This window comes from Lepisosteus oculatus, chromosome 21 (assembly GCF_040954835.1).
Source record: "Lepisosteus oculatus isolate fLepOcu1 chromosome 21, fLepOcu1.hap2, whole genome shotgun sequence".
Taxonomy (NCBI): domain Eukaryota; kingdom Metazoa; phylum Chordata; class Actinopteri; order Semionotiformes; family Lepisosteidae; genus Lepisosteus; species Lepisosteus oculatus.
This window is the reverse complement of record NC_090716.1, coordinates 1582423-1607499: the sequence shown is the minus strand read 5'-3', so window position 1 is coordinate 1607499 and position 25077 is coordinate 1582423. Positions and strand designations below refer to the sequence as shown.

The window sequence follows — 25077 nt, the reverse complement described above, 5'->3', positions numbered from 1 at the left end:
AAATTAGTAGAAGGAACTGAAACAGAATGGCTGTGGAAGGATGAGGGTTGATGAATCTAAGATGCATCCCTGTGTTCCTGAAGGAAGGTAGGCAGGAGTGAAGAGGTGTTGGTCTAGTTTGGATCTCCAGTCGAAGGTCATGGCAATCCAAGGGAATACTGGTTAACAAAGAAAGCGACTGTCATCTCACTGTGCAGATGTGTAGCACAGGGAAGAGAAGTTAGCCGGGTCTAAATGGGGAGAGAAGCTCCCCAGCTCAGAAAGACTTGAATTCAGAGATTGAGTCATAGATTACATTCATGTTAAAATGCTTAATTCCTAAAAAGGTTGTATGACGATTTGATACTCCTGAGATGTCAGACAGTCCAAAAGGAAAGTTATATTGTAATATACAGTAAGTTACATATTGTAAGAAATGTCTATATTTGAGATACTCGCAAGAAGGTCATTGTTTGCAATTTCTTTTTCTTACACTCAACACAGAAACAAGACAGATCAGAGTTTAAAATGGTTTTGAAGTTGCTTTTTATTTGCACAAGCAAAGCATATAGATTTTACCACTTTGGAGAATAATTGATTAGTTTAAAGTCTCAAATCAACAATAAATTAAACCCAGTATTTGTTAAGAAGTGCTTTCAAAGCGCAGCAGTGTCGTTGCTATCCGGAGCCTAGCGCTGGCGAGCGTGGCTGGGTTGCGCAGCTCAGTGCCTGTAGAAGATCGTCCCTGTGCTGAGAGCCGATCGCCGGTTCCGCTTGCCGGGAAGCTGCACAGCAGAGGCTGGCTGGTCGCAGTTTGTGGTGCGGCAGTCGCATTTCTCCACGTGGATGTAGGTGTAGGGCCTGGTGGTCCCGTCGGGGCAGATCAGCTGGATGGTGCGGTTCTGAGTCTTCACCTCCTGGCAGCAGGTGCACTTGTGATGCATGTTGGCAGCCACAGCAGAGTATCTGCGAGGAAATGACCAGGAGAAACAACGTTGCGCTTAGCCCTCTGCTTCACTCATCGTTACAGGGTAGAGAGGAAAACTGTGACTTTTCTTTTACTGTACATTTGTACATTCATTTACTGTACTACAATGTGCTAGTCCGGAACTCATAAGAGGGCATTTTCGTGTAGGCCACCATAACCAGAAATCCATTCCTGGTACAGAAATAATGTTATGTGGAGCACTCCCCCTGGTGGAGTAGTTGGAAGATCATTACATTTTGCAGCAGGTATTTTGACAAGTCAGGTGAGTGAAATTCTGAGGAACTTGTGACCTATTAGGGGGAAAAAAACCTATACATTCCAAACTAGCAATTAATTCTGCCCGTTGCGATAGAAACTATTTCACAAAACCACCAGCTCAGCAGAATATAGTCACTTCTAAAGGCTCCATGGTTTTAGGCCATGTGCTTTTTCAATGGAAACTGGAAATCCAGGGTCTTGATTGAGCAGGGGAACTTACATGGAGTAGGTGTCACAGGCACCCTGACAGTGCGTCATCTCGATCATTTCCTGGGACTGGCAGCCCTTATCCGTGATGTGAGTCTTCAAAGTGGACACCTTACAGGCCTTCTGTTTCTCCACACCTGCAAAGACAATCCGCAGGGGTAGCCCAGTGCAACAGAGCAAGTGGCTGATGGCATCTCTACTGCACTCAGCTGACAGGATTAGTACAAGTCTGTAACTGTTACAGTCATGGCAGACTCAGTGAGTCAACACGACATCACTGTGGCTCGGTAGCATTTATGACCTGAATGAACCTCAGTTTTTGCAATACTTACAGGCCTTACAGCACCCGTCTGGAGCAGTCACAATCGTTCCCTACAGAGAAAATAAAAATGGAAAACTAGAGCAAGAGCTTCCAAAACAGATGCAAAGATCAGCAGGTGACCAAACATCTTCCACACAGTCACTCTTCCAAGATTCATGGGAATTTTGCAATCGCTAAATGCACAATGTGAGATGCTTGTGAATACGTCATCTTTTCACTAAAATGAAATGCTTTTTCATGTTTAAAACATTCCCAGATCTACAATATTTCACTTTAGTCCCAGTTTACCAGTTTCTTTTTTAGGAGAAAATGTTTGCCATTTTATTCCTTGGATGGAAGAAAGAAGATATTAAGAAGATTCTTGCTGCACAGTTTACAGTTGTAGTTGAGATGAGTGTAGAATAGCCCAATATCCACCGTTTTTCAATAAGCGCTCAGTCCAGTACAGGGTCTTGGTGAGGTAGAGCCCAGCCTCGCACACAGTGGGCACAAGCCAAAGCACAGCCTGTCACAGGGTGCACACACTCACATGTGCATACAAGGGACAACTTAGAGACGCCCGTTAACCCAGATCGCACGTGTTTGGACTGTGGGAGGAAGCTGGAGCAGCCAGAGAAAACACACAGTCTGTGAGGCCGCAGCACTAACTGGCTTGGTACTGAGCCACCCGTAGCCACAGATCGCAAATGGGAATATGTTTAATAGAAGAGCCGGGACACGTCAACTGGACGTTCTTTTAACCCAGAAGGAAGAAGCAGAAGTGGTTGGCAGGCAGTTGCTTTAGTTTCTGTGCACGTACCGGCTGACAGTTGTTCTCGTGGAAGGGAGGGCACTGAATGGTGGCCTTGGTGGAGACGAAGGTGTTGCTGATCTTCAGACAGCTGTGCACCTCACACTTGTCTCCAGGAGGCGACCATGTGTCGTCAGGCTTGGAAAGAGAAGGAAGCCCTCGGTATTAGTGAAGACCCAAGACAGCTTGGAAAGCTGACATTCCTTCCCAAAGTTTGAAACAGCAGGAGCTGACCTTGAGTACGTGGATGGTGCCGCCCACTTGGATGACACAGTGAGTCTGCACACACTTCCCGCAGCAGTCGCCGGTAGACTCCACATATTTGAATCCCTGAAAAATATAAACATCCATTACATATGTGTGCTGTGTGTGTACATCATGTGTATATACTGCACTGTCAATACAGTATTACAGTGTGGTTTGGCAGCAGCTCGTTGTCTGGCTGAAAGGCCTTACTGGGGGTGATTGGGTCAGTCCAGTCCATCGTCGGAGTACCTCTGTTGTGGACATTTGTACATCTCATTGTCTCAGGTGGGCTGGGAGTATTGCTTAGGATAACAATAATTCTGATTCCTCACATTTCTCTCCCCTGTTCTCTGGTAAGGAGCAGAAAGGCACATACCTCCAGATTCAGAGACAGCTTTTTCCTGCAAGCCGTCAGATTCTTTAATTCTGCCTCTGCCACCGATTCACACTGCGGTTTCTTAGCACCGCTTGTGCTGGGTTTAATTCAAGTTGAGTGTTATTTAACTTTGTTGTTGCTGCTGCTTTTCTGTGTGTAAGTTGGTGTTTCTTCGACGTCTTTGTGTTGGAGCATACATACAAATACTGTATAAGCACAGTATCACAGTATCATTGCACTTGTGCATATGACAAACTGAATTGTGAATATCCATGTATATCAGCATGATGCATCTAGGTCTGTACTGTTATCAGTCTTCCAATTAAGTATCCTGAGATGGAAGGTGCTGTGCATTTGCTCATGGAAATTCCTTACCTCTTCACAGGTCCTGTTACAGGGCAGGGGTACACAGCTGATAATGCCGAGATGGGTTGAGAGATCCATATCCTTGGTGCAGGAGCACAGCTGGCATTTATCCACTGGAACACTGAATCCCGGCTGGGAAGGACATGGGAACACAGGAACACAGGAAGTGAGCTAGAATCTCCATTTAAACTAGAAACAGTACTGTTAAATGCAGCATTTTCACAAAACCCATAGACAGATGGGTTACCCATTAAATTACCTGGTATTCTGTATTGTTGTGCACACAAACCTCCTTTGGATCTGGAAAAAAAAAGAAACATTATTCTCTGTGGAGCCCAAATTGCATATCATCTTGCACTTCAGGGTGTATATAAAAGACTGCCTAAAGCTGTCATCTTTGAAACCTTAAAAATTGGTCTTTAAAACCAATTATATCTATGTGAACTATAAATAAAAAAGTCACAGGAATCAAACTGAAAACCAGAGACCCTGGAATAGCAGTTAATTATTTTCAACTTTACCTGTAGTTCCCAATGCAATTTATTACAAGCCCTGGAAGACTGAACAAGTGTTGTTCTGTTCTGCTTTGGGCTTTTAAAGAGAGTTAAAAGATGAAATGCCTTTACCGCATTTATATTCTGGGCAGCATTTCCCATCAGGGATAACGACAGTAGGCTTGAATCCCACTGGGCAGTCCGTCTGAGTGGGTGGGCAGGTGCTGGCATTACATCCTGAAGAGAAACAGCAAGAGGCAATGCAAGACTGTCCGCCACTTCACCAACACAAACAACTGAGGCAGTGATAACGTGTTCCCAAGAATACATGCATTTAGACAAACATCTTGAGCTGAAAATGTGACATAGCCAAGATGTATTTTTAATGTGTGGTTGAAGCAGCCACATGGCGGATGATTGGCAGAGCAGGTTCCTCCTTTCTTCTGTGACAGAGGCCAAGTGATGGTTGAGTGTAGGTGCAGACTACTCTTTTGGTCATGAAATGAACTTACTGCAGACAAGCTCCTTGCAGCAGGGGTCCGTCGAGCTGGTCTCACTGGTGGTGACAAAGCCTGGCCCACTGCAGTCAGGTTTGGGCTTCACTGGACAGTCCTTTGGCTCACACCTCACTCCTTTCATGTTGACGTCACAGATACAGTTCTGGCAGTTGTACTCAAATGTCTCCCCGAACTAGGGCAGAAATAGAAGAATCACAGACAGACCTCGTACTAGAGCCTCCCAGCCTCTTATATCAGCAAGGTCAGGGAAGGCTCACGTTGTCCCCTGGTAGCTAGAGTTCTCGAACTACCAGAACAAAACAACAAGACTGCCTCACCTCCCGAGGTTTGCCCTCTGGGTCCAGGCATCCTGTGGAAACAAGGAGCGAATGTGAGCCAGGTCAGTAGGATACTGTGGAGGTGCAGGTACAGCAGTGTCTTGGCTGGATATTACAGACTGAGGCTGTTACTGTGGGGTGTCTGATGATATAGCTGTACTACTGTGTCATCTTTCCCTAAAAGTTTATCATGGACTTTGAGCAATAATAACCTTTAGAAATGCTTAGGCATTATTTGCAGACACCGTTTCTACAATACGTACTGTACACATAGTTTGAACTGAATCAAACTGTGCTCAGGCTGGTAGTCTTAATTGCAGTTCCTGTAAGCACCCTTATTCTGTTCTGTTCTTTTCTCCCCCAAATGTTAACCAGGGCTGTTATTGAGAACACACCCTTACTAAAACTAATGATTTGCTGTTTGTTTTTTTCTCAAATGAAAAATGAAATGCACATACCACACTTCTCCACACAGACTTGAGTGTGCTTGTTGTACAAGATCGAGCCTGCTGGGCAGAAGCAGCCCTCTGTCTCTGCTGGTTGGGGTCCCTGGTTTTGAGATGGGCTGAAAACAAAACCCAGTTAGAAAGTCAAACAGGACCGATTCGTCATAACGTTTCAGTGCAACCCCGCTGGTGAGGAATAGGCCAGAAGCACATATCAAACTTTAAATTCAAGACCAGTTTTTGTTCTTGTTTCCTTCACTGTGCTTCTGTATGATAATAACTTACTTGTCCTGGCAAGTGTGTGGACTGATAGGACCACATGGCTTGTAGACCATATTGGAAGGGCAGGGAAAGGCTGTAAGAGAAGATTTTAGTTTTAGTCAGCTGGGTAAACCAACTGCAGAAAAGAGCTATGGTTCATGGTGCTGGGGCATGCTCACAGCAGTGCAATACACCTCTTTATCTTTTCACCTTATGAAAAGCTATTCTAAAACCTGATGTTTTAAAATAAAATCTGCACAGACCTGCAGCCCTTCTAAACCACTTTCTTTACCACACCCTGCATTGTCATATACAGTATGGACAGTATGTGAGATATCCTCTGTATTAATTAAAGTACTGCAGTGGAATTGATTGACCACATGCTCAGGAGCTCTATCCAGAAGCTCAAAGGAATCAGGTGGAGGCACTTACGGCATTTCCCTTTCGTGGCATCTCTCCAGCTCACACAGACGCCCAGCTGTGCACACATGGAGGCGTAGGCCTGCAGGCTGGAGCACTCAATGGAGGGGTCAATCACGTTGCAGCTGTCAAACACGCAGCCCTGGTAGAAAGGCTCTGGAGGGACCAGTTTGTGGCACGCTGCAAACACCCTGCGGATACCAACAGGAGGGCAGTCCATCACTGGGCAGCAGTGGCAGGGGGAGTTGCATGAAGGAAAGTTGTCAGTCAGTGAGATTATGATGAGTTTTGCCTGAGTCCTGCAGGGTTTATAGGGGTTTTGAATTAGGATGTAAATGATGCTACTTTTTTCCAGTTAAAACAGGTAAATTAAGAGCAATGGTAAAACCAGAGGAGGCTGCAAATGTTTGGAAAAAGGATTCTGCTGCCCTGTGTCGATGAATAGGTGACTGGTGGACTTTTTTGTTAGCTCACGTGCTCTTGAGGAGGCCACAGACAGAATCTGGTTTGCAGGGTCCAGTAGGCGGTGGGTTTGGTGGGCTGCTAGTGGGCAGGGCAGGTGTGGGGCAGAGGGGCTTGCTCTTCTGTGTCACCCAGTGGTCTCCCATCACAGCACAGTCCTTGACCAGCTGGCCTCCAGGAAGCATGCAGTCATCCTCCTGGTTGTTATTGCAGGTTCCTGAGGAGAGAAAGCAGTATTTTTGCACATCAAAGAGTTAGTTGTGAATTGAGACTGTTTTCACAAGAGGCCAAATTACTTTGAACTTCTGTAATGTTTTGATAGTTTTTCCTAAATTATGTAAATAATGAGATGTAGAAAGCAGCGAATCAGTTCTCAACTCAGGTGTGTACACTAATAAAAAAATAACAAGTAGCAATTATAAAGTTTGCATTTGTAAGTTATTTGTAACTTTTTCTGATTCTTAAAACAAGAAACAAAAAGAGCAATTTAATGCCTCAGATAATGAAGACAATGAGGCTTTTAGGTGACAAGCTTATGAAGACTCCAGTTTTTCAATTCTAGGTCTGCTACAGGTATTCCTTGCACTTACCACATTGTCCCTGTGTGTTATTGCCAAATTTGGAGTAAGGCATCTTGATAGTGAAGGAAATTCCATCGAAAGTCACCAATGTGTCTATGCTTGGGATGTTCAGCTTCAGACTATAGTCAGATTTCAGTACAGTCATCTTGCCCACCTCGTACTCGTCCTTTTCAGACTTCGAAACATTGCCATTTACCAGCACCTTCACACAGAAACAGACAGGAGGAAAACAAACATTAGTATACATGCTATTGAGCCCTGGGACTTTTTTGGAAAGTTTAAAAATAGTGTCATTTGTGAGGTCTTTGTCAGTTCTGTGATCGATCTAAAAAATGTCAGATGGCAGGAGTAGGTTTTCAGATATGAAATACAGGTGATCAGTGCATTTGTAAACTTGCCGTGTCCATTTTGTTTACCCACTATCAAATTAAATGCTGCTTGAGATTATCAAGTGGAAATAATATCCAGGAAGCTAACAGTAAGAAGTGAGTAAGACAGGATCGTGTAACATTGGAACAAATAAAGGTTTATTCCCTGCTGAAAAGTGAAGAAAAGAAACACATCTATTCGGCTGTAGAGCCTTCTTTGGTTCATAGAAGATGTCCACAGCTGAAACGTTGTGTTTCTTTTCTTCTCTTTTCAGCAGGGAACTTGCTCCTTTGCAGTTTACGCATACTGACACAGCTCCCTACTTCAACTATTATCATGAAACATTTACTATACTGGGAAACAACAAAATCCGATGAGCGGAATGAGCTTCCCTCCTAACTTTCTTAAAAGTTCTGCTGTGGCAGTTATGTCCTGAGGTGGCTCCTCATGAAATTCTGTATGAAGATGATCAAAGTTAAAGATGTGTAATCAACATGAAAGACCTAAATAGAGAAACTGAGGATGAGTAAAACCAGCGAGGACTGACCTGCAGGCTCACTCTCAATGTGTCGTCTTTATCCTCCAGGGTGATCTCATCTCCACCAAAAGAGACTGTGATGGAGCGAGGACAGGACACTTCCTCTCGGGGATCGCAGTACACATTATCGATGTAAATCCCAAATTTATGATATATGGGTTTGATCTCTTCCACCAACACATAAGAGCAGTTCCCCTGGAAGCTGTAATAGAGCCCATCGAAGGTGACATAATGGGGGTCTCCAAAGCCAAAACAGTAGCCTGTAAAACAGAAATCCCATCAGTCCATCACTGTGTAGCTAACTCTTATCAGTCTGTATAAAACTTCAAGAATAAATCTAAACAAACTAAAGGGGGCTGTTGCATCATGAATCTTTGCTTATTCCTGGTGAATATACAACATGGGTCTCGTTTTTTCCATTTTCAGTAGAGATTTTGACTTTTTTATACACCTAGGAAAGCACTCCAGAGGTACAGTAATACTCACATTCACACACATACTGCTTGCAGCACCCAGTGCTATCCAACACCAAGACTGGGGGTCTTCCATTAGCACAGGTGAGGTTCTGAAGAGGTGGGCATTCGTAGGGGATTATCTCAATTGTGTTGTTCTCAATGCATCTAGCAATTGTGCAGTTGCATATCTCGAATGTTTCATTTTGCTGGAAATCAAGAATGAAAACAATATTACAAATGCAAATCGTGACCAACAAAAAATCTCTCAAGGGCTTTGCCTCAAAGAATCTGTAGTCCTCATCAGGATTAGGCTCAAAATGTTGTATTACAACATGTACTGTACAGTGTCATGATCGCTAACCCCTCCTCTTAAGGGAGCTCCAGCCCTTCCTCGTTCCCTCCCATTGTCTGCACCTGTTCCCTATTCCCGTTCCCCCTTAAAAGCCAGACGTGGACCTCACTCCTGGTTCCTCATTGATTTCCGCATCATGAGATGCGTCTGGCTCCGTTATGGTTTAACTCTTCTGTTCCTGATTCCCCTCCCTTCGCCGGTCCCGACCCGGTTCATGTTTTAACTCCCTGGATGGATCCCCTGGATCTCCTGCATGACTTTTTCCCTAGTGTATCTTCACTATTCTGGATCGCGTCGTCCGCATAGGGCCCGGAAGGAACTGCTACGTGACATACAGTGTGTAAATACACTTACTTTCTTCTATTTTACAGTACCTGTTCGGTTTAAAGGATACCTTAATTGATAACTTCAATTTACAGCTCTGTTATCTTTCACATTATACCTCTACCATTATTAAACATTGTAAATTTCCTAAGTAACACATTTTAAGAAATTGCTAAAGTTCTATAAAAAGTAGTATATACTCACTTTTTTATTCCATTCCGGGCAGCCTGGAGGTGGAGTAGGACCTTTAGTTGTAGTTGTAGTAGTTGTGGTTGTGGTGGTCGTGGATTTGGGGGTTGGAGTTGTGGTTGTGGTGGTTGTGGATTCGGGGGTTGGAGTTGCGGTGGTTGTGGATTCGGGGGTTGGAGTTGTGGTGGTTGTGGTGGTTGTGGATTCGGGGGTTGGAGTTGTGGTTGTGGTGGTTGTGGATTCGGGGGTTGGAGTTGCGGTGGTTGTGGATTCGGGGGTTGGAGTTGTGGTGGTTGTGGTGGTTGTGGATTCGGGGGTTGGAGTTGTGGTGGTTGTGGTGGTTGTGGATTCGGGGGTTGGGGTTGTGGTGGTTGTGGTGGTTGTGGATTCGGGGGTTGGAGTTGTGGTTGTGGTGGTTGTGGATTCAGGGGTTGGAGTTGTGGTGGTTGTGGATTCGGGGGTTGGAGTTGTGGTGGTTGTGGATTCGGGGGTTGGGGTTGTGGTGGTTGTGGTGGTTGTGGATTCGGGGGTTGGGGTTGTGGTGGTTGTGGTGGTTGTGGATTCGGGGGTTGGGGTTGTGGTGGTTGTGGTGGTTGTGGATTCGGGGGTTGGAGTTGTGGTGGTTGTGGATTCGGGGGTTGGGGTTGTGGTGGTTGTGGATTCGGGGGTTGGGGTTGTGGTGGTTGTGGTGGTTGTGGATTCGGGGGTTGGGGTTGTGGTGGTTGTGGATTCGGGGGTTGGAGTTGTGGTTGTGGTGGATTCAGGGGTTGGAGTTGTGGTGGTTGTGGTGGTTGTGGATTCGGGGGTTGGAGTTGTGGTGGTTGTGGATTCGGGGGTTGGAGTTGCGGTGGTTGTGGTGGTTGTGGATTCGGGGGTTGGAGTTGCGGTGGTTGTGGTGGTTGTGGATTCGGGGGTTGGGGTTGTGGTGGTTGTGGTGGTTGTGGATTCGGGGGTTGGAGTTGTGGTGGTTGTGGTGGTTGTGGATTCGGGGGTTGGAGTTGTGGTGGTTGTGGTGGTTGTGGATTCGGGGGTTGGAGTTGTGGTGGTTGTGGTGGTTGTGGATTCGGGGGTTGGGGTTGTGGTGGTTGTGGTGGTTGTGGATTCGGGGGTTGGAGTTGTGGTGGTTGTGGATTCAGGGGTTGGGGTTGTGGTGGTTGTGGTGGTTGTGGTGGTTGTGGATTCGGGGGTTGGAGTTGTGGTGGTTGTGGATTCGGGGGTAGGGGTTGTGGTGGTTGTGGATTCGGGGGTTGGGGTTGTGGTGGTTGTGGTGGTTGTGGATTCGGGGGTTGGGGTTGTGGTGGTTGTGGTGGTTGTGGATTCGGGGGTTGGGGTTGTGGTGGTTGTGGTGGTTGTGGATTCGGGGGTTGGAGTTGTGGTGGTTGTGGTGGTTGTGGATTCGGGGGTTGGGGTTGTGGTGGTTGTGGATTCGGGGGTTGGAGTTGTGGTGGTTGTGGTGGTTGTGGATTCGGGGGTTGGAGTTGCGGTGGTTGTGGATTCGGGGGTTGGAGTTGCGGTGGTTGTGGTGGTTGTGGATTCGGGGGTTGGAGTTGCGGTGGTTGTGGTGGTTGTGGATTCGGGGGTTGGGGTTGTGGTGGTTGTGGTGGTTGTGGATTCGGGGGTTGGGGTTGTGGTGGTTGTGGTGGTTGTGGATTCGGGGGTTGGGGTTGTGGTGGTTGTGGTGGTTGTGGATTCGGGGGTTGGGGTTGTGGTGGTTGTGGTGGTTGTGGATTCGGGGGTTGGGGTTGTGGTGGTTGTGGTGGTTGTGGATTCGGGGGTTGGGGTTGTGGTGGTTGTGGATTCGGGGGTTGGGGTTGTGGTGGTTGTGGTGGTTGTGGATTCGGGGGTTGGGGTTGTGGTGGTTGTGGTGGTTGTGGATTCGGGGGTTGGGGTTGTGGTGGTTGTGGTGGTTGTGGATTCGGGGGTTGGGGTTGTGGTGGTTGTGGATTCGGGGGTTGGAGTTGTGGTGGTTGTGGATTCGGGGGTTGGGGTTGTGGTGGTTGTGGTGGTTGTGGATTCGGGGGTTGGGGTTGTGGTGGTTGTGGTGGTTGTGGATTCGGGGGTTGGGGTTGTGGTGGTTGTGGTGGTTGTGGGTCTGGGGGTTGGGGTTGTGGTTGTGGTGGTTGTGGGTCTGGGGGTTGTGGTTGTGGTGGTTGTGGGTTCGGGGGTTGTTGTGGTGGTTGTGGGTTTGGGGGTTGGGGTTGTGGTTGTGGTGGTTGTGGGTTCAGGGGTTGGAGTTGTGGTTGTGGGTTTGGGGGTTGTGGTTGTGGTGGTTGTGGGTTTGGGGGTTGGAGTTGTGGTTGTGGGTTTGGGGGTTGTGGTTGTGGTTGTGGTGGTCGTGGGTTTGGGGGTTGTGGTTGTGGTTGTGGTTGTGGTTGTGGTTGTGGTGGTTGTTTGAACGCAGGACCTGCAGCACACTTTAATCTGATAGTTGAAGCACTTGAAGGGTGGGGTCTTCATGTTATCTTTGTTCTTGCATATCAGCCCAAATGACACGTCACACTGAACCTTCTGTCCCAGTTGCTCTACTGGTTTATCAGGGTACGGCTCTGCCCGGCAACTGATGTTTTCTGGGTGGTCACAGATTTGATGTCCTGCCGTTATAATGTTCTTATAGGTCTCCCAGTCACCGCCATCAGGACCTAACTTTGGATAATCAACATCAAACCAATCTGTCCACTGGCATTCTGTTCTCGGGCAATCTGTGAAGAAGTGAAAGAACTTGGTTAGACTTTGCAGAGGCCAAGAACTTGATCAAGGGATTTTCTAGCTTAGTCTTCCTAAATGAATGCTCATCCCCAGCTCAAAAATTCATTTCATTTCATGTACAACAGGGGTGATCTTTGCAGGCGGTGTGGTGGCTCTGTGGCTCAGGACCTCCGCCTGTGGCTGGAAGGTTGCCGGTTCGTATCCCATGGCCAGCAGAGGAATCCTACTCCGCTGGGCCCCTGAGCAAGGCTCTTAACCCCAACTGCTCCAGGGGCGCCGCACAATGGCTGAGTGAGGGTGAGTGTAGAGAGAGCAGTGGTGAGGGTGATTTAAAGGGAACAGTGGTGCGAGAGAATTTACAACAATTCAGAGCGATGTAGAATATTGCTCATGTTGGAGAAGTAAAATACCACACTAAATGGCTGAAGAGCACAATACATTAACAGCAACAACAGTTAATGTGAAAGGATCTATCTTCATGGCTGTACTTTCGCTTGTTTTATTTAATTCAGAAAAACATACTTTATGTGTTGTGAATATCACATTCTAGTAGTTATGTGAAGAACTGAGGAAGAAATGAAGTGATTGCAATTGCAAGTAACATACTTTTTTACTGAACTTAGTCATGGTTTCTATGTTTCTTTATAGATTTATTCCATATAATTATTGATTAATTAATTTTTAAAAATATTTTTTATGATGTAATTATTCAAGTATTTTTTAAAATTCACCAGTAATGTAAATAAAGTGGATTTACCTGTGGTTGTGGTCGTTGTGGTAATAGGTGTAGTTGTAGTGGTTGTTGTGGTGGTGGGTGTGGTTGTGGTGGTAGTAGGTGTAGTTGTGGTGGTGGGTGTGGTTGTGGTGGTTGTGGTGGTAGTAGGTGTAGTTGTGGTGGTGGGTGTGGTTGTGGTGGTAGTAGGTGTAGTTGTAGTGGTTGTTGTGGTGGTGGGTGTGGTCGTTGTTGTCGTGGTTGAGGTGGTGGTGGGTGTGGTGGTTGTTGTGGGTTCACATTCGGCCACGCAGACCCTCTTTTCTTCATCAAATTTAGGTTTTTCTGGAGGGCATTTGGGGAAGCATCCTAGAAATGAACACAATTCCGTAATTAGTAGTGAAAACCAAACATATTGCACAGTACTATCATTCTATGACCTTTAATGGTACAGAGTCTAGCTGATGGAGCTTAGGGTGAGGTGTGCAGGCACTTGAACAATAAAGGAAGTGGCTAAAGATACCAGCTACCCTCACAGATCATGTACTGTACTACTCTTCCCAAGACAGGCAGGGATCGATGATTTTAGTAGTATCAAATATGGTGATGGGAGAGGCAGATGTTATACAGTAAGAAGCTACCTTCACTCAAAAACCTGAGGCTGTGTTTGTGGTCTCTTACCCTCTATGGCTAGGAGCGAGGTGTTGCAGGTTCCATGCGGGTTCTGGCAGGTTTTAATGCAGGGGTTGCAGGGATGGTAGTGCCACTGACAGTACTCTTCATGCTCGTTGTAGAACTCGCAGAACACAGCTGCCGGAGACAAAGTACATCCAGGAAACCACATGTACATTGTGCTGTTCTCTTTGAAGAGTGTGTGGTACTTATATTAAAAAAAAATAGGTGGAACAAACTTGCTTTCTTTTGATGGACAATTTGACAGTAATTGTAATTAACTGAACTGATTTTATGGAGGTGTCCACTCTGATGTACTGTACCTGTGGTTGTTTTCAGGCTGAAATGTAGGGGCCGTGCTTTAACTATCGAGAGTGTTGTATTGAGTATTATATTGTAAAGCATGACATGGCATAACAATGAAATGTTATGTAATGTTAATAACAGTTAAGGGCATCTTAAACAGGCATGTGCACCAGGAAGGAATGAAGAGTAATTGTGAATTTGTAGTCCGTTGTCTGTACTCACGGCAGATCTTTGGATTCCTCCAGGCCACACAAACCCCAACTGCATTACAGGCTGCAGCATAGGCAGCCACAGCTGTACAGAAGCACTCGCAGTCTCCTCCACTGTCACAGGCACAGGAGTCACGGACACAGGCGTCATAGTATGGAGCAGGGTCCACCTGCACAGGGGGAGGAATTCAATATGGAAAAGACAGCTTGTTTACAGCCATAATATTGAGCAATGTATTCTCAAATCAGCTCTCAAAGACCACAGTTACTCAGAATGATATCCAAAGTGAGTGAACATAATGTAAAATCATGTTGCAACACTGCAGTGCTGACTGGGAGCAGAATTCTGTATGCTCATCCACAGGAGGTGTGCTAAGGACAGAGATTCAACTCAGTCACTAAGTCACTCAAATAAGACATGCAATGCTGTTTAAAATACATGCCTCTACAATCCTTTGCACAAGGGATATGAGGATGGGTGTACCTTAGATCGGCAGTCCTTAAAGGTCTCTCCCTTAATGATGCTGCACTTCAGCTTAGCCCAGCCATGGCGGAAGGGATTCATAGAGCAGGGGTCATGGACCGCTGCGTCGGGACAGCTGCTGGACACCTTCCAGCTGTTCCCAAACTCCAGGGGGCTGGCCACCACCAGCTGGCCCTTGGTGGTGAAGTCGTTCTTCCCGTTGTGATCGAAGTTCCCACACAGGCCGCACACCTGCCCCTAGAGGAGACACAGGGCACAAGTCAGGGAGCCTGCAGGGCACATCCTGCGACAGCAGCACTGCAGAATCCCTCCCACAAGCCACTTCATGCCGAGAAAAAGTTAAACTTATAAATTAAAATGTCAGCAAATCTGGGATCAGACAGTGGATGTACAAGTGCAGAGTACAGTGATACTGTTCTCTTTGCCATGGAAACAACACCTGGATGACAAGGGCATCTTCCACTAAATCCATCTTATTTTTGCATCTATAGACCTCAGTGTCAGAAATTTTGGAAATACCTGGTACGATGGATCCAAGATGATGTGTATGGCTGTCCCCTTGTCCCAGAGCACCTCCAGCCCAATGCTGGTTTCGATAACGAGGTACAAGCCAACAGTCCGCACTCTGTACGTCACCTGTTCTCCCCAGTCTAGTTTAGTTACTTCATACTTCCCATCAGACAGCTTCAGCTCAGTTCTCTGTGAAAGACAGACAGCTCAGCTCCTGGTGAGCCCAACATTTATACCAGTTTCTACAGTGGGGAGGCTTGCAGGAAACCAGACAATGCCTCAGCACTGGGTTCAGAAACATGGGAGAACAGTTCTGCCAATAGAGTACAGCTTGAGATTGGATCTAGAAGGATGACGATGTACCTGAAAGAAGTAGCTATGATGATATTCAAGAAATGGCTCTTACCCCCATATAAATCCGCACCGATTTGGAGCAGGTTGTGCCTGTTGTTCCACAGGGAATGTTTTCAGTGATCACACTGAAGGTGCCGTTTGAAGATTTATCTCCACAGAAGTCCTTTAACACATAGTAATAATGTAAGTGCATAAATATTAAAAAAACATAAACATATTGCTTTCTGTGTGTCTTGGCCATTAAGGTGTTTCTGTAAAAGCAATAATCTAGTTTATGAAAATTTCTGTGATGGTCAGACAGCATAAATGGTAAGCTAATCAGCATACAGCTACCTGAGCTGCCACATATCCACAGTCTCCATCAAAGCCAAACCTCCGACCGTCGAAGGTGATGTAGTGCCCGCTGCCATAGATGGTGCAGGTGCCCGGGCATTTCTCCTGCGTGCACTGCCACTGCCCCGCCTTGCAGGTGCTGGAGGGAGAGAGAGAGACACCAAAAATATTGAACCAGGGGAAGAGAGCTGGAATCACACCAGACGTCAATATCAACAGGAGTATCCTGATGAGCACAGCTCAGTTTACACAGTGACTGCCTCTCAGCACTGCAGTCTGGATTGCTCCAAGGTTATGGCTTACTGCAGTTGTATACAGGCCAGGTAGTCCACCTGATCCAACTCAAGCAGGAAGGCTGACAATATGTGCGCAAGAGTCAACAGTGAAGAACTGTTTCTCAGCAATACACCGCAAGAGGCTTTGCCAGGCAGCAGCTATGACAGTATGGAATTGCACAGCTCTCAAGTTTCACACAAAGGGTTCGTATCTAATGGTCTCACTCCTGGGTCTGAAGATGCCATGCATTTGCGTCATGTCCAGGTGGATTTAAAAATGGAGTAATGAATAAAAGACACATCAATGCAAAGAGTATGCAATCGCAATTTTCAATGGCAAATCTCATACATTAGGGTTTTGGACTCTTAAGAGCTATGTTAGTAAGATGTAGAAAATGCAGGGTTGTCTCCAGTCACAGACAAATAAATACTTATTGACTTAAGTATAACTGTAAACAGGGCCTCAAAAGCATAAAGAATGCAAGGCAGACAATGGCTTAATGCAGATAGAAAATAGCAAATAGCAATGTGTTTCAAGCGCAAAGCTCTTTCTTGGGTAAGGAAGGACAGGGAAAGGGCTCTGAGGTAAATGAGTCGATTTGCTCAAAAGGCCTCTAGTCAAAGACTTACCAAGTGTTGCACTTCTCCTTCATTATTTTTCCATTGGCGAAGGCATCTCCATTATGGAAACAGGGGCACTGATGTTCATGGACACAGTTCCCAATCTCATCGTCATAAAGCCCATCGGGACACTTGCACCCCGACACGCACCCAACGGGGTACTGCAGGGACAGAGCACAAAGTTATGTATCAGGCTATAAAATAAAGTAATAAATTGATTTTTTAAAACAACTAAATTAAACTGGAAATCTCTAATACATTAAGCATGAATTGATTTTCTGTGAAAAACCCATAGAATAGAGGAGCTTGAAAAGCTGGAGAAGAGGAGAGAGAAATTTGCCTTCACTCACACAGTTGGCAGCAGGGTTTCTGCAGGTCTTCTGACACCCCAAACCTGTAGAGCCTGACCTGGCTGTGGAACAGTTGAAGTAGGTCTTGGGGGATGGGCAGCCTGGAGTACACAGGACACAGGGAGTCAGAGCCAGCAGAAGAAAGCAAGAGCTCTCTGCATGCTTTGCCAACCATGAGCCCATGGTACTTACTTGTTGATTTTTTTGTAGACAGGCAGTGTAACTTCCCATTGGTGCACATGCTGAAATCACAGAATGTGTAGGTTATAACAAAAATAGTGATAACAAAAACGAAAACTTCATATTAAAAAACAGATGCATTCAAATACTTGCGTCCATATTTGCAATTAGCTTTGTCCATACGGACTTTGGAAGCAAAAGAAAAACGCAAACTGAAAACAGGCACTTTCTTGTCCTAAAAATGTGGTTCTGATCTGGAACAAGCTACTCATCCATACTGTCAAAGTTAAAACCATGGTTTCTTATAAGGCATTGACAGGATGAGATTATGAACCAATTCGCAGAAGGAGACAGTATCCTCTTCTTGTTTAAATGCTCTTGTGTTCTTTTATTCTTATGTCTTATTCCAATATGGAAGAAACTCTTAAATATTATGATATCCTGTAATTCTCGATGATTATCAGGTGTTTATTTAAGAATATTGGGAATGACGCCTACCAGTGCTCATCCTTGATTGTGATGGATTTCCCAGGCTGGATTCGGTCTCCATTGTGGAAGCAAGGGCACTTGGCCTTGGGCACACAGACGCCATGCTCATCCTGGTACAGACCCTCAGGGCAGGCGCAGCCGTCCACAGGTAAGAAGGTGGGGGAGCAGTACTGGAGATCAGAGCTGAGGGAGAGACAGGTGCGCTGGCAGCCATGGAGTCCGTAGGAGAAGGTCTGAGTGGCAGGGCAGCTCGTCTTGTACTTATCTGTAAATCAGCAGAGTAAGAATGCAGCTTCTGCAGACGTCCAAGCCAAAGTTCTTCCCCAAGATGTGCAGCATTGCGCCAACATGAACAGAGCTGAAGCTTAAGACTCCCCTCCCCTCTGCCTTTTGTCCCCATTGCCTGGAGTTTGGACAGAGGACTTGGTGTGTACCTGCAGCTGGTTTCTCAGCTCTGGGACCGACAGGCCCCCAGAGCCCCTGACCCCAGTCCCCCCCTCCCCCACTCACCACACACAGTGCTCCTCCAGTCCTGCAGACTCACACCCTTGGCAGCACAGGCTCGCACATAGGAGGACAAGGCAGCACACAGGCAGTCCTCACTCTTCTCACAGTTACAGGTGGAGTACACGCATTTCTGGAATCACAGCAGGCAGGAAAGTCATCCTTATTATCAGACCGAATCAAATTGCTTTTCAAAAAAACAAGATGGCCACATGTGTACCTTGTAGTAATCCTCAGGGTCTACCACAGTGTGACACTTGACAAACTCCTGGTCACTCCTCAGAATGGAGCACCAGTGTTCAGCGTAGTTCTCTTAAGGGAGAGAAAGAAAAACCATTAGATCCCACTGCACTGTGGCAGAGATGCCGTTTTTAATGGTTGGATACACTCAGTCCCATTATCTGGCCAGCACATGCTGTATATGGACATGGAAGGCAGCTCTTGGACTCTCACCTGTCTCCACACTGAGGGCACAGGGGTCATCCAGCCGGTCAGACCTGTCTGGACAGCTGGCCTGGGCCTTCCAGGAGTTGGCAAACGGGGCAGCTGTGCCTTCCACCAGCCCAAGCTGGGTCTTGAAGTCATCACTCTGAACGTCATTGAAGTCTCCACACAGACCTGTGCACAAGACACTGCTTACAGTGGGGCTTCTGCCTGAGCAACTTACTGTCATTTTCCATAGCAAAGGAACTGCAATACAGGCTGTTGGGCAAAGATTAGCTACCAGAGAGCTCCGGTTTTATTGTGGAACAGATGCAGTGCAACTTACCACACATCTTGGATTTGTAGGACTGCTCCAGGGACACATAGACCTGCATGATGGGAACCAGCTGGACCTGCACCTGCAAACCAAAGTCCGACTGCAGGATGATATGGAAGGAGGAGGGTCTGAAGACATGGAGGTGCGCTAAACAATGACAGAAATAGAAGCCATTAGATCTGTATTGACTATTCGTATATTCATGCAGTTCTCTGTTGTGACAGTCTCATCATACACCCTACACAACAGGGCACATTCCCAACAGACGGAGTCTAGTTCTCACCCGTGTTGTATGGGAGACTGATCTCAGCAGAGTTGTGGAGCACTTTCCCATCAGCTTTAAACACCAAAGCCTTCAAGAAGAAGAAACGTGTTAAAGATCCAGCAGCTGACCAGGTAATATACTGTACATATTTCCTTGTGCTCAGAATTGAATTAATACCCATTGTAAACCTACTATAAAGGCTAACTGTGGCTCATATGGACAGGGTGGGTTCTTTAATAAGATTTTTGTACGAGATCTTGTGAATGGTCTTTGGAACTACTGTTGTGCTCCCCTCTCACTCCCACTGTCATCCCCATGTTCACTGTACACTAGGACAGACCACAGATGCACTCTTGTAGCATTTCCATGGACTGAGAACAGGGAGCATTTCTGAGTGTCTGCTAGAATAAACTGCCAAGCCTGCTAGCAGCAGTGACTCCATAGAGATTCTTGAAGGCACTTTATGGTGGGAATCCAGCCGATCTAGTTAGGATATAGTTACAGTAACCTGTCAAAATAAATCTGTCCTTCCTGGTATCTTGTCCCTCCAGTACCAGTCTCTCTGGCTCCACACTCACATTGTTCTTGTCATTGTCCAGCAGCACCACCACTGTCTTCAGACAGGTGTCCAAGTCCTGAGAGCCACAGGGAATCAGTTCTCCCAGGATGCTGAACTTGGCTCCAATGCACGGCTGAGATGAGAGGGAACAAATAGAGACTCAAACCACACTTCTTATCAAGGAGGGCTGTACTAATTTACATTTCTACAGGACAGCTCGAAACATCTGGAAACAACAGAGAAAGGACGTCCTACAGTAATGGGCAGGGACGTTACCTTGGACAGGACATAGTAGCAGTTTCCATGGAAGGTGTAGGTCTTGCCATCAAAGGTGGAGATGTGAGCTCCCCCCTCCACAGCACAGCTCCCAGGACAGGACCGGCTCTTACAGGCCCACTTCCCCGACTCACACACACTGAAACACAGAACAGCCCTTCGAGTTTCACACCCTGCATGAAGAATATCACCCCTGGCTCAGCAGCACTGTGAGGAACTCTGCCTCAAGCACTAGAAACAAGGATGGGTCATGTTTAGGACACAAAGCCAAAGAGACAACAGCATGCACAGCACGTCACACAGAAATAAGTGTTTGTGAACACAATCCATTTTAATGGGAGGATAAGATGGGACCTGGTCTTTAACATTTCAGTTTCAAACTACACTGAATCAGATAGAGAGAGTGCAGGTGACAGAAGCCACTGCAGTGGCCGAAGATGCCGCTTACCATTCCTCGCACTCCTGCTGGACTGTCTCCCCAGGCTGGTAGTGTGTGCCATGCATGTTGCACTGGCACTGCTCCACTGGAATGCACCCGGTCTGAGAAACATCGTCAAACACCGTCCCTGTGGCACAGCAAAGACAGGCAGCATGAGACCACAGTCCATGACAGACTGCCTGCTTCACTCTCCTACTGTTCCTGCTGGAAGGACTTCAACACCCAAAAATAACCTCTTCACTGGAACACAAGTCACCATTTCTCTACTTGGTCACTAGTGATCACACACTGTGACAGTATGTGGATCTACAGTCACGTCATGCTCTCAGCCTAACTCACCCAGTAACATAGTCTTACATCCTATTTCCTAGTCATTTGTATTAAAATAGCCTCTAGTCTCGCATCTTGTGCAATACTGTTAATTATAACTGCACAGAGCATCCAAAACAGGTCTTGGAGACCAGGCATGTCATCCTGGTTTTACAGGGTGGTGTTGCAGAACACAGGGGCACTGACCTGCGGGGCAGAAGCAGCCGTCCATGCGATGCTCCTCACACAGTGTGCTTGTGTCAGTGTGGGAGCAGGTGTTCATACAGGGGGAGCCGCTCTCCAAGTACACCATGTTGAAGGGACACTGCTTGGCTGCAGTTTGGACACAGTATATTTAGAGGTCATCACAGCAATGGGTTAATGACACTAAGCACTGCAGGACATGAATTAGGATGAAGCTGTGAGGAGTTCAGATGTCTGTCAGATGCATTGCTTTCAAGATACTGCAAAGGTCTTCTGCTTCAGGGCAGATCCTAGCTTGATTTTCATAATGCTAGATGTGTTTTTCACATAAACAGTAAAAATCATTCTGTCCAGCATAAGACTATCTATGGTTAAGGGAGAAAACCTTTGGTTTAGAGCAAAAGATTGTACTTATAATATCACAGAAGTCAGAAAGTCTACCTAATTCAATATTAAGCTGCAGTGAAATACAAGATAGTATCTGGGATAGAAAGCCTGTTTCTAAGAACTGCAAAAACTTAAAAGCTGCAAAGAATCCAAGTTGAAATTTAATCTGTACAACAATCCACCTGTGATTTAGCATCTTACCGCAGAATTTCTCAGTCCTCCAGTTCTGGGGAGTGCCACCAGCATGGGAGCACTGCCGGGAGAATTCGGAGAGGGTGCTGCACACACAGAAGTCACCCAGGGTAGAGTTACAGCTGCACATGTCCTGAATGCAGGCCTGCAGGTAGGGCTCAGGGTCCACGGAGCTCATACAGTCGGCCCAGGTGTTGGACTTGAGCAGCTGTTCACAGGGTGTGCGCTAGGTGCAATACAGGCAGGTTACAGCCACTGAAATGAGAAACTGTCCACAATCACATTCTGTGCCGAGCTGGAGGTTTAGACGTGATACTCACATACTGAGAACAGGAAGGTGTTGATTCCTCCTCATAGGGGTCTTCACACACCTCATTGGGCCGATGGATCTTCTGCTGGTTCCCAAATGTAATGGGGCTCAGGGCTTCACCTGCATAAGAAGGTTTACGGTTTTAAATATGTTTTGGCAATGCAAAAGATATGACATTTACAGAATAACTGATGAATAGTTTACTAAATTCATTTGTGTTAAGTACACATAAGGTTTTTTATTATATTATATAAATTATAACCATGAGAAAAGTAGTTTCACAAGTATATAAACTCAGTCTTCACTATTCGTGTTTGACAACAATGTGTGATGCCTGACTGTCTCATAGTTTTCAAAGTCCCTCGTTCCAATAACTCACCTTCATAGATGAACTCATTATACATGCTGATCCCATTGTAATCCCCACACAGCCCACAGGTGCGGTTCCTGTACTTGGAGTCCAGCTCCAGCTGAGGAGAGAAAGCCCAGAACGCTCAGTTCAGAACTGGGGTAGCTTGACAGAAGTACATGGAGAAATGTGTGCATGTCAGGCCTGAGACACACAACCAATTCAAAGTCATGTCTATGGTCTCGTTACAGCTCCAGGAGTGACCTACTGGTAACAGGATGGGAATGAATCTTCCCTCTCTGAAGAGCTGGCTCTTACCATGATGGCATCTTCTCCGTTCCACATGAAAGTGAGTCCCAGTTTAGCAGACAGCTTCGTGTAAACCTCATTCTTCTCCAGCAGTACCCCTGAGCCGTAGTATGGGGTTTTCACACTGGGGTTGAAATACATTGCGTTAGTTTCAGGTCCTTGTCTTTTGCAGCCTGATTGTAAGGCAATTCATTTTCAACACTGTAACTGGACTGTGTACATTAAAGAGAGAAGATTATTCTGACTTTACTTAATGAAACAACCTGCATGAGGAAGCTTTCCTCACCAATATGAGCACAAGAAAAAATATGATTTGAACGACAGAATATAAGACTTTTACAGCCAAGAACAGTCTAGTTAAACTTAATGTATTTTCAGAACTCATCACTGATTTCTGTTTGCTACCATGCCTTTGTGTTTTCTCACTTCTGTCAGCTTTGTCCTTGAACTGAGCTTCTGAAGAGACATAAAGATTCTCACACCAATACTTTATAACCTGCCCGAGCACCTAGAGAGAGGTGGTGTCAGCATTCAGTGTACATACTGCAGTGAGCAGTCAGAGACAGAAATCCTCAGCCTGAGGGAATAAGCTGTAATGCCAAATGCATTAATCAGTCATTTGCTTTTATGATATAAACTGCCTAGTTAAGCTTGTCTCAAGGGCAAGCTGAGACAGTCCTAGTCTTTTCCTCATGTTTACAATATTTCATGATTTCCATTTTTGCTTCATAAAGATACATTTGCGTAAAAAATGAATGGAATTGAAAGACAATACATCTAGAATTTTTTCCTCTGGAGTGAATCAATTTTTAAAATATTTCAGTTAACCCTACCAGACCACAACAAAGCACTACCCTACTGAGTGACTAGAGTGAAGATATTATTACTGTGCTTGCTTTAATTAACAGGCTTTTTCCCCAGACGGAGGTGTCCAAGTTTCAGTGTCCAGTCTGCAAAGGGTGACACTGAGGATGATCGTTACGAATCTCAGCAGTACTCACACGTCTCCATTGACGGCCACCAGCTTGTTGTGGAGGACGACGATGATGTTCTTGATGGTGATGACCACCTGGCTGATGATCGAGTGGTCCCCGCGCTTCACCCGCTGGATGTGCACGGAGAACTCCAGGTAGGACTCGTGGCAGTCGGAGGCCAGGTTGTACTCGCACGTCCCCGGGAACTGGTACACGTCCCCATCGAAAGTCTTGTAGTGCCCGTTGCCCCAGGTGCTGCAGATCGTCTGGATGTGCTCACTGCCACTGCCTAGGAGGAAGGGCAAAGGGCAGCTCAACTGGCTGAAGGGCGGCTTGAGATTGATGGTGATCAATTAAAAGAAACTGCAAGCGTTTTTTTTTACATGCATCCCTTAATGGCTGCCTCCAGCGTTAAGGTTTTTTAAGCATTACCTCAAGTGCTAACTTACTAGCGTTTTTGTCTGCTTCTGTCGTTTGGAAGGTTTGGTGTACCTGTGGGCTCACAGTCTCTCTACAGGGCCCACACCAGCAAAGACCAGGGGAGACTGTAGGTCTTCCTGCTCAGGGCTGCATCCTCAGAACTCAACAGAGTTTCTTCTGAAGTACGCATAAGTCTGCAGGGCGGATGCTCCCAATTCTAGCCCTGCAGGACCATTGCTAACAGAATGTTGGCAATTTTGTTCTGCTGCAAAATTGTAATTTATTTACAAAGTGCAGTAGTGAAGAGGCAACTTCCAACATGCAGAATAGCTGAGAACAGTCCGAATAAATTAATTGATGATTAACTCAATTAAGAGTTTGATTATGTAACTGAGGGCTTTGATGAAACAAAAACCAGCGTGTGTGTGGTCCTTCAGGACCAGGACTTGGACCTCCTGCTATAGAACCTGGGTTTTAACCTTTAATCACTGCCAGGCTGTGTCTTTCATTACTCACAATTGCTCTACTGAGAGGTACCAGGCCCTGCTGGTAATCAGCATGCTGTGCCCTTATCACTATGTCATTAAAATGCCAGGAGTCATTAGTGATGACCATCCGCACGGCAGATAAGAGTATTCTTCTTTTTCCCAAACCATCTCCTTACCTTTCGTTACATCGGACCCCAGAGTGCAGGCAATCAGGAAGCTCCAAACACAGATCCATGCCATTGTCGTCCCCATCGTGTCCTGAAGAGGGGGCTGCCGAGTCGAGCGCCGAGTCTCTCCGTCCGGTTCGTGGTCGAGGCTGAGCGATCCATCCCTATATATACGCTCCGCCGCCGAGCGGGAGGGCTGTAATTGCGGGGTGGGACCTCTGACAGATAGCAGCGTTTTATTGAGACAGTGCAAACAAATCCCATTAACATGCTGCAGGCTGGGTGAGACTACAGCAGCCATACGTGCGTCACATCAGGACCTGCGCGTCACGGTCATTCCAGTAACAAACCATGGGCCTGGAAACTGGGCCGCAAAGTCCACATTAAGGCATGTGCATTCATTCAGCTATCTGCAAAACATGAAAGTGCAGAGAGTTTGTGTGCTTTTGGGTTACTGTACAGAGTAAGAGTGTGCAGACTCCCCCAGGATGTAGAGCCCCTCAGTGGCCCGTGGCTCTTCCTCAAAGCCCTTTCCAAAGGCACATAACGGACTTTCAAACACTAGATATCCTGCTTCGCAACCTGCACAGCCTGGGGAATCTTTCCTTCTGTCCGCAGAGACTGCCCAGACACAACACACTTTGAACCGAGCACCTTCTCCTGTTTACCCTGCCGGCCATTAACAGACGAGTTAACCGCAGATGGA

The 25077-nt window shown here is 46.4% G+C and overlaps 2 protein-coding genes across 4 annotated transcripts in view; one reads left to right on the top strand and one right to left on the bottom strand.

The window, feature by feature from the left end:
• Positions 1–508: 508 nt before the first annotated feature.
• On the bottom strand, positions 509–24488 carry LOC107075838 (mucin-2-like). The gene is made up of 45 exons (XM_069181854.1): positions 24381–24488; positions 23324–23585; positions 22332–22446; positions 22044–22134; positions 21675–21784; positions 21364–21580; positions 20779–20904; positions 20272–20389; positions 19796–19962; positions 19567–19667; positions 19007–19076; positions 18733–18870; positions 18417–18581; positions 18184–18275; positions 17970–18096; positions 17469–17724; positions 16983–17032; positions 16791–16891; positions 16450–16601; positions 15545–15683; positions 15264–15374; positions 14867–15046; positions 14348–14584; positions 13877–14033; positions 13324–13486; positions 11924–11957; positions 10859–11386; positions 9274–10815; positions 8425–8599; positions 7948–8198; positions 7041–7233; positions 6463–6667; positions 6001–6179; positions 5593–5662; positions 5320–5426; positions 4862–4893; positions 4539–4716; positions 4159–4263; positions 3792–3832; positions 3542–3664; positions 2779–2874; positions 2554–2682; positions 1765–1804; positions 1446–1569; positions 509–945 (listed from the first exon to the last, which is right to left on the bottom strand). Exons 1-45 carry the CDS (start codon positions 24454–24456, stop codon positions 702–704), a joined length of 7917 nt encoding a protein of 2638 aa, XP_069037955.1. The 5' UTR covers positions 24457–24488; the 3' UTR covers positions 509–701.
• LOC102691118 (mucin-6) overlaps positions 17520–25077 on the top strand; it is a 49716-nt gene continuing 42158 nt past the window's right edge. The window contains exons 1-5 of one of the 3 annotated variants that reach the window (XM_069181771.1): positions 17520–17607; positions 18753–18865; positions 18973–19119; positions 22265–22362; positions 23231–23451. The gene's annotated coding sequence lies outside the window, so the exon portion shown is untranslated. Of the gene's footprint in view, positions 17608–18752; positions 18866–18947; positions 19120–21421; positions 21506–22264; positions 22363–23230; positions 23452–25077 lie in introns of those variants that run through there. The other 2 variants (XM_069181772.1, XM_069181773.1) reach the window with 2 other exon arrangements.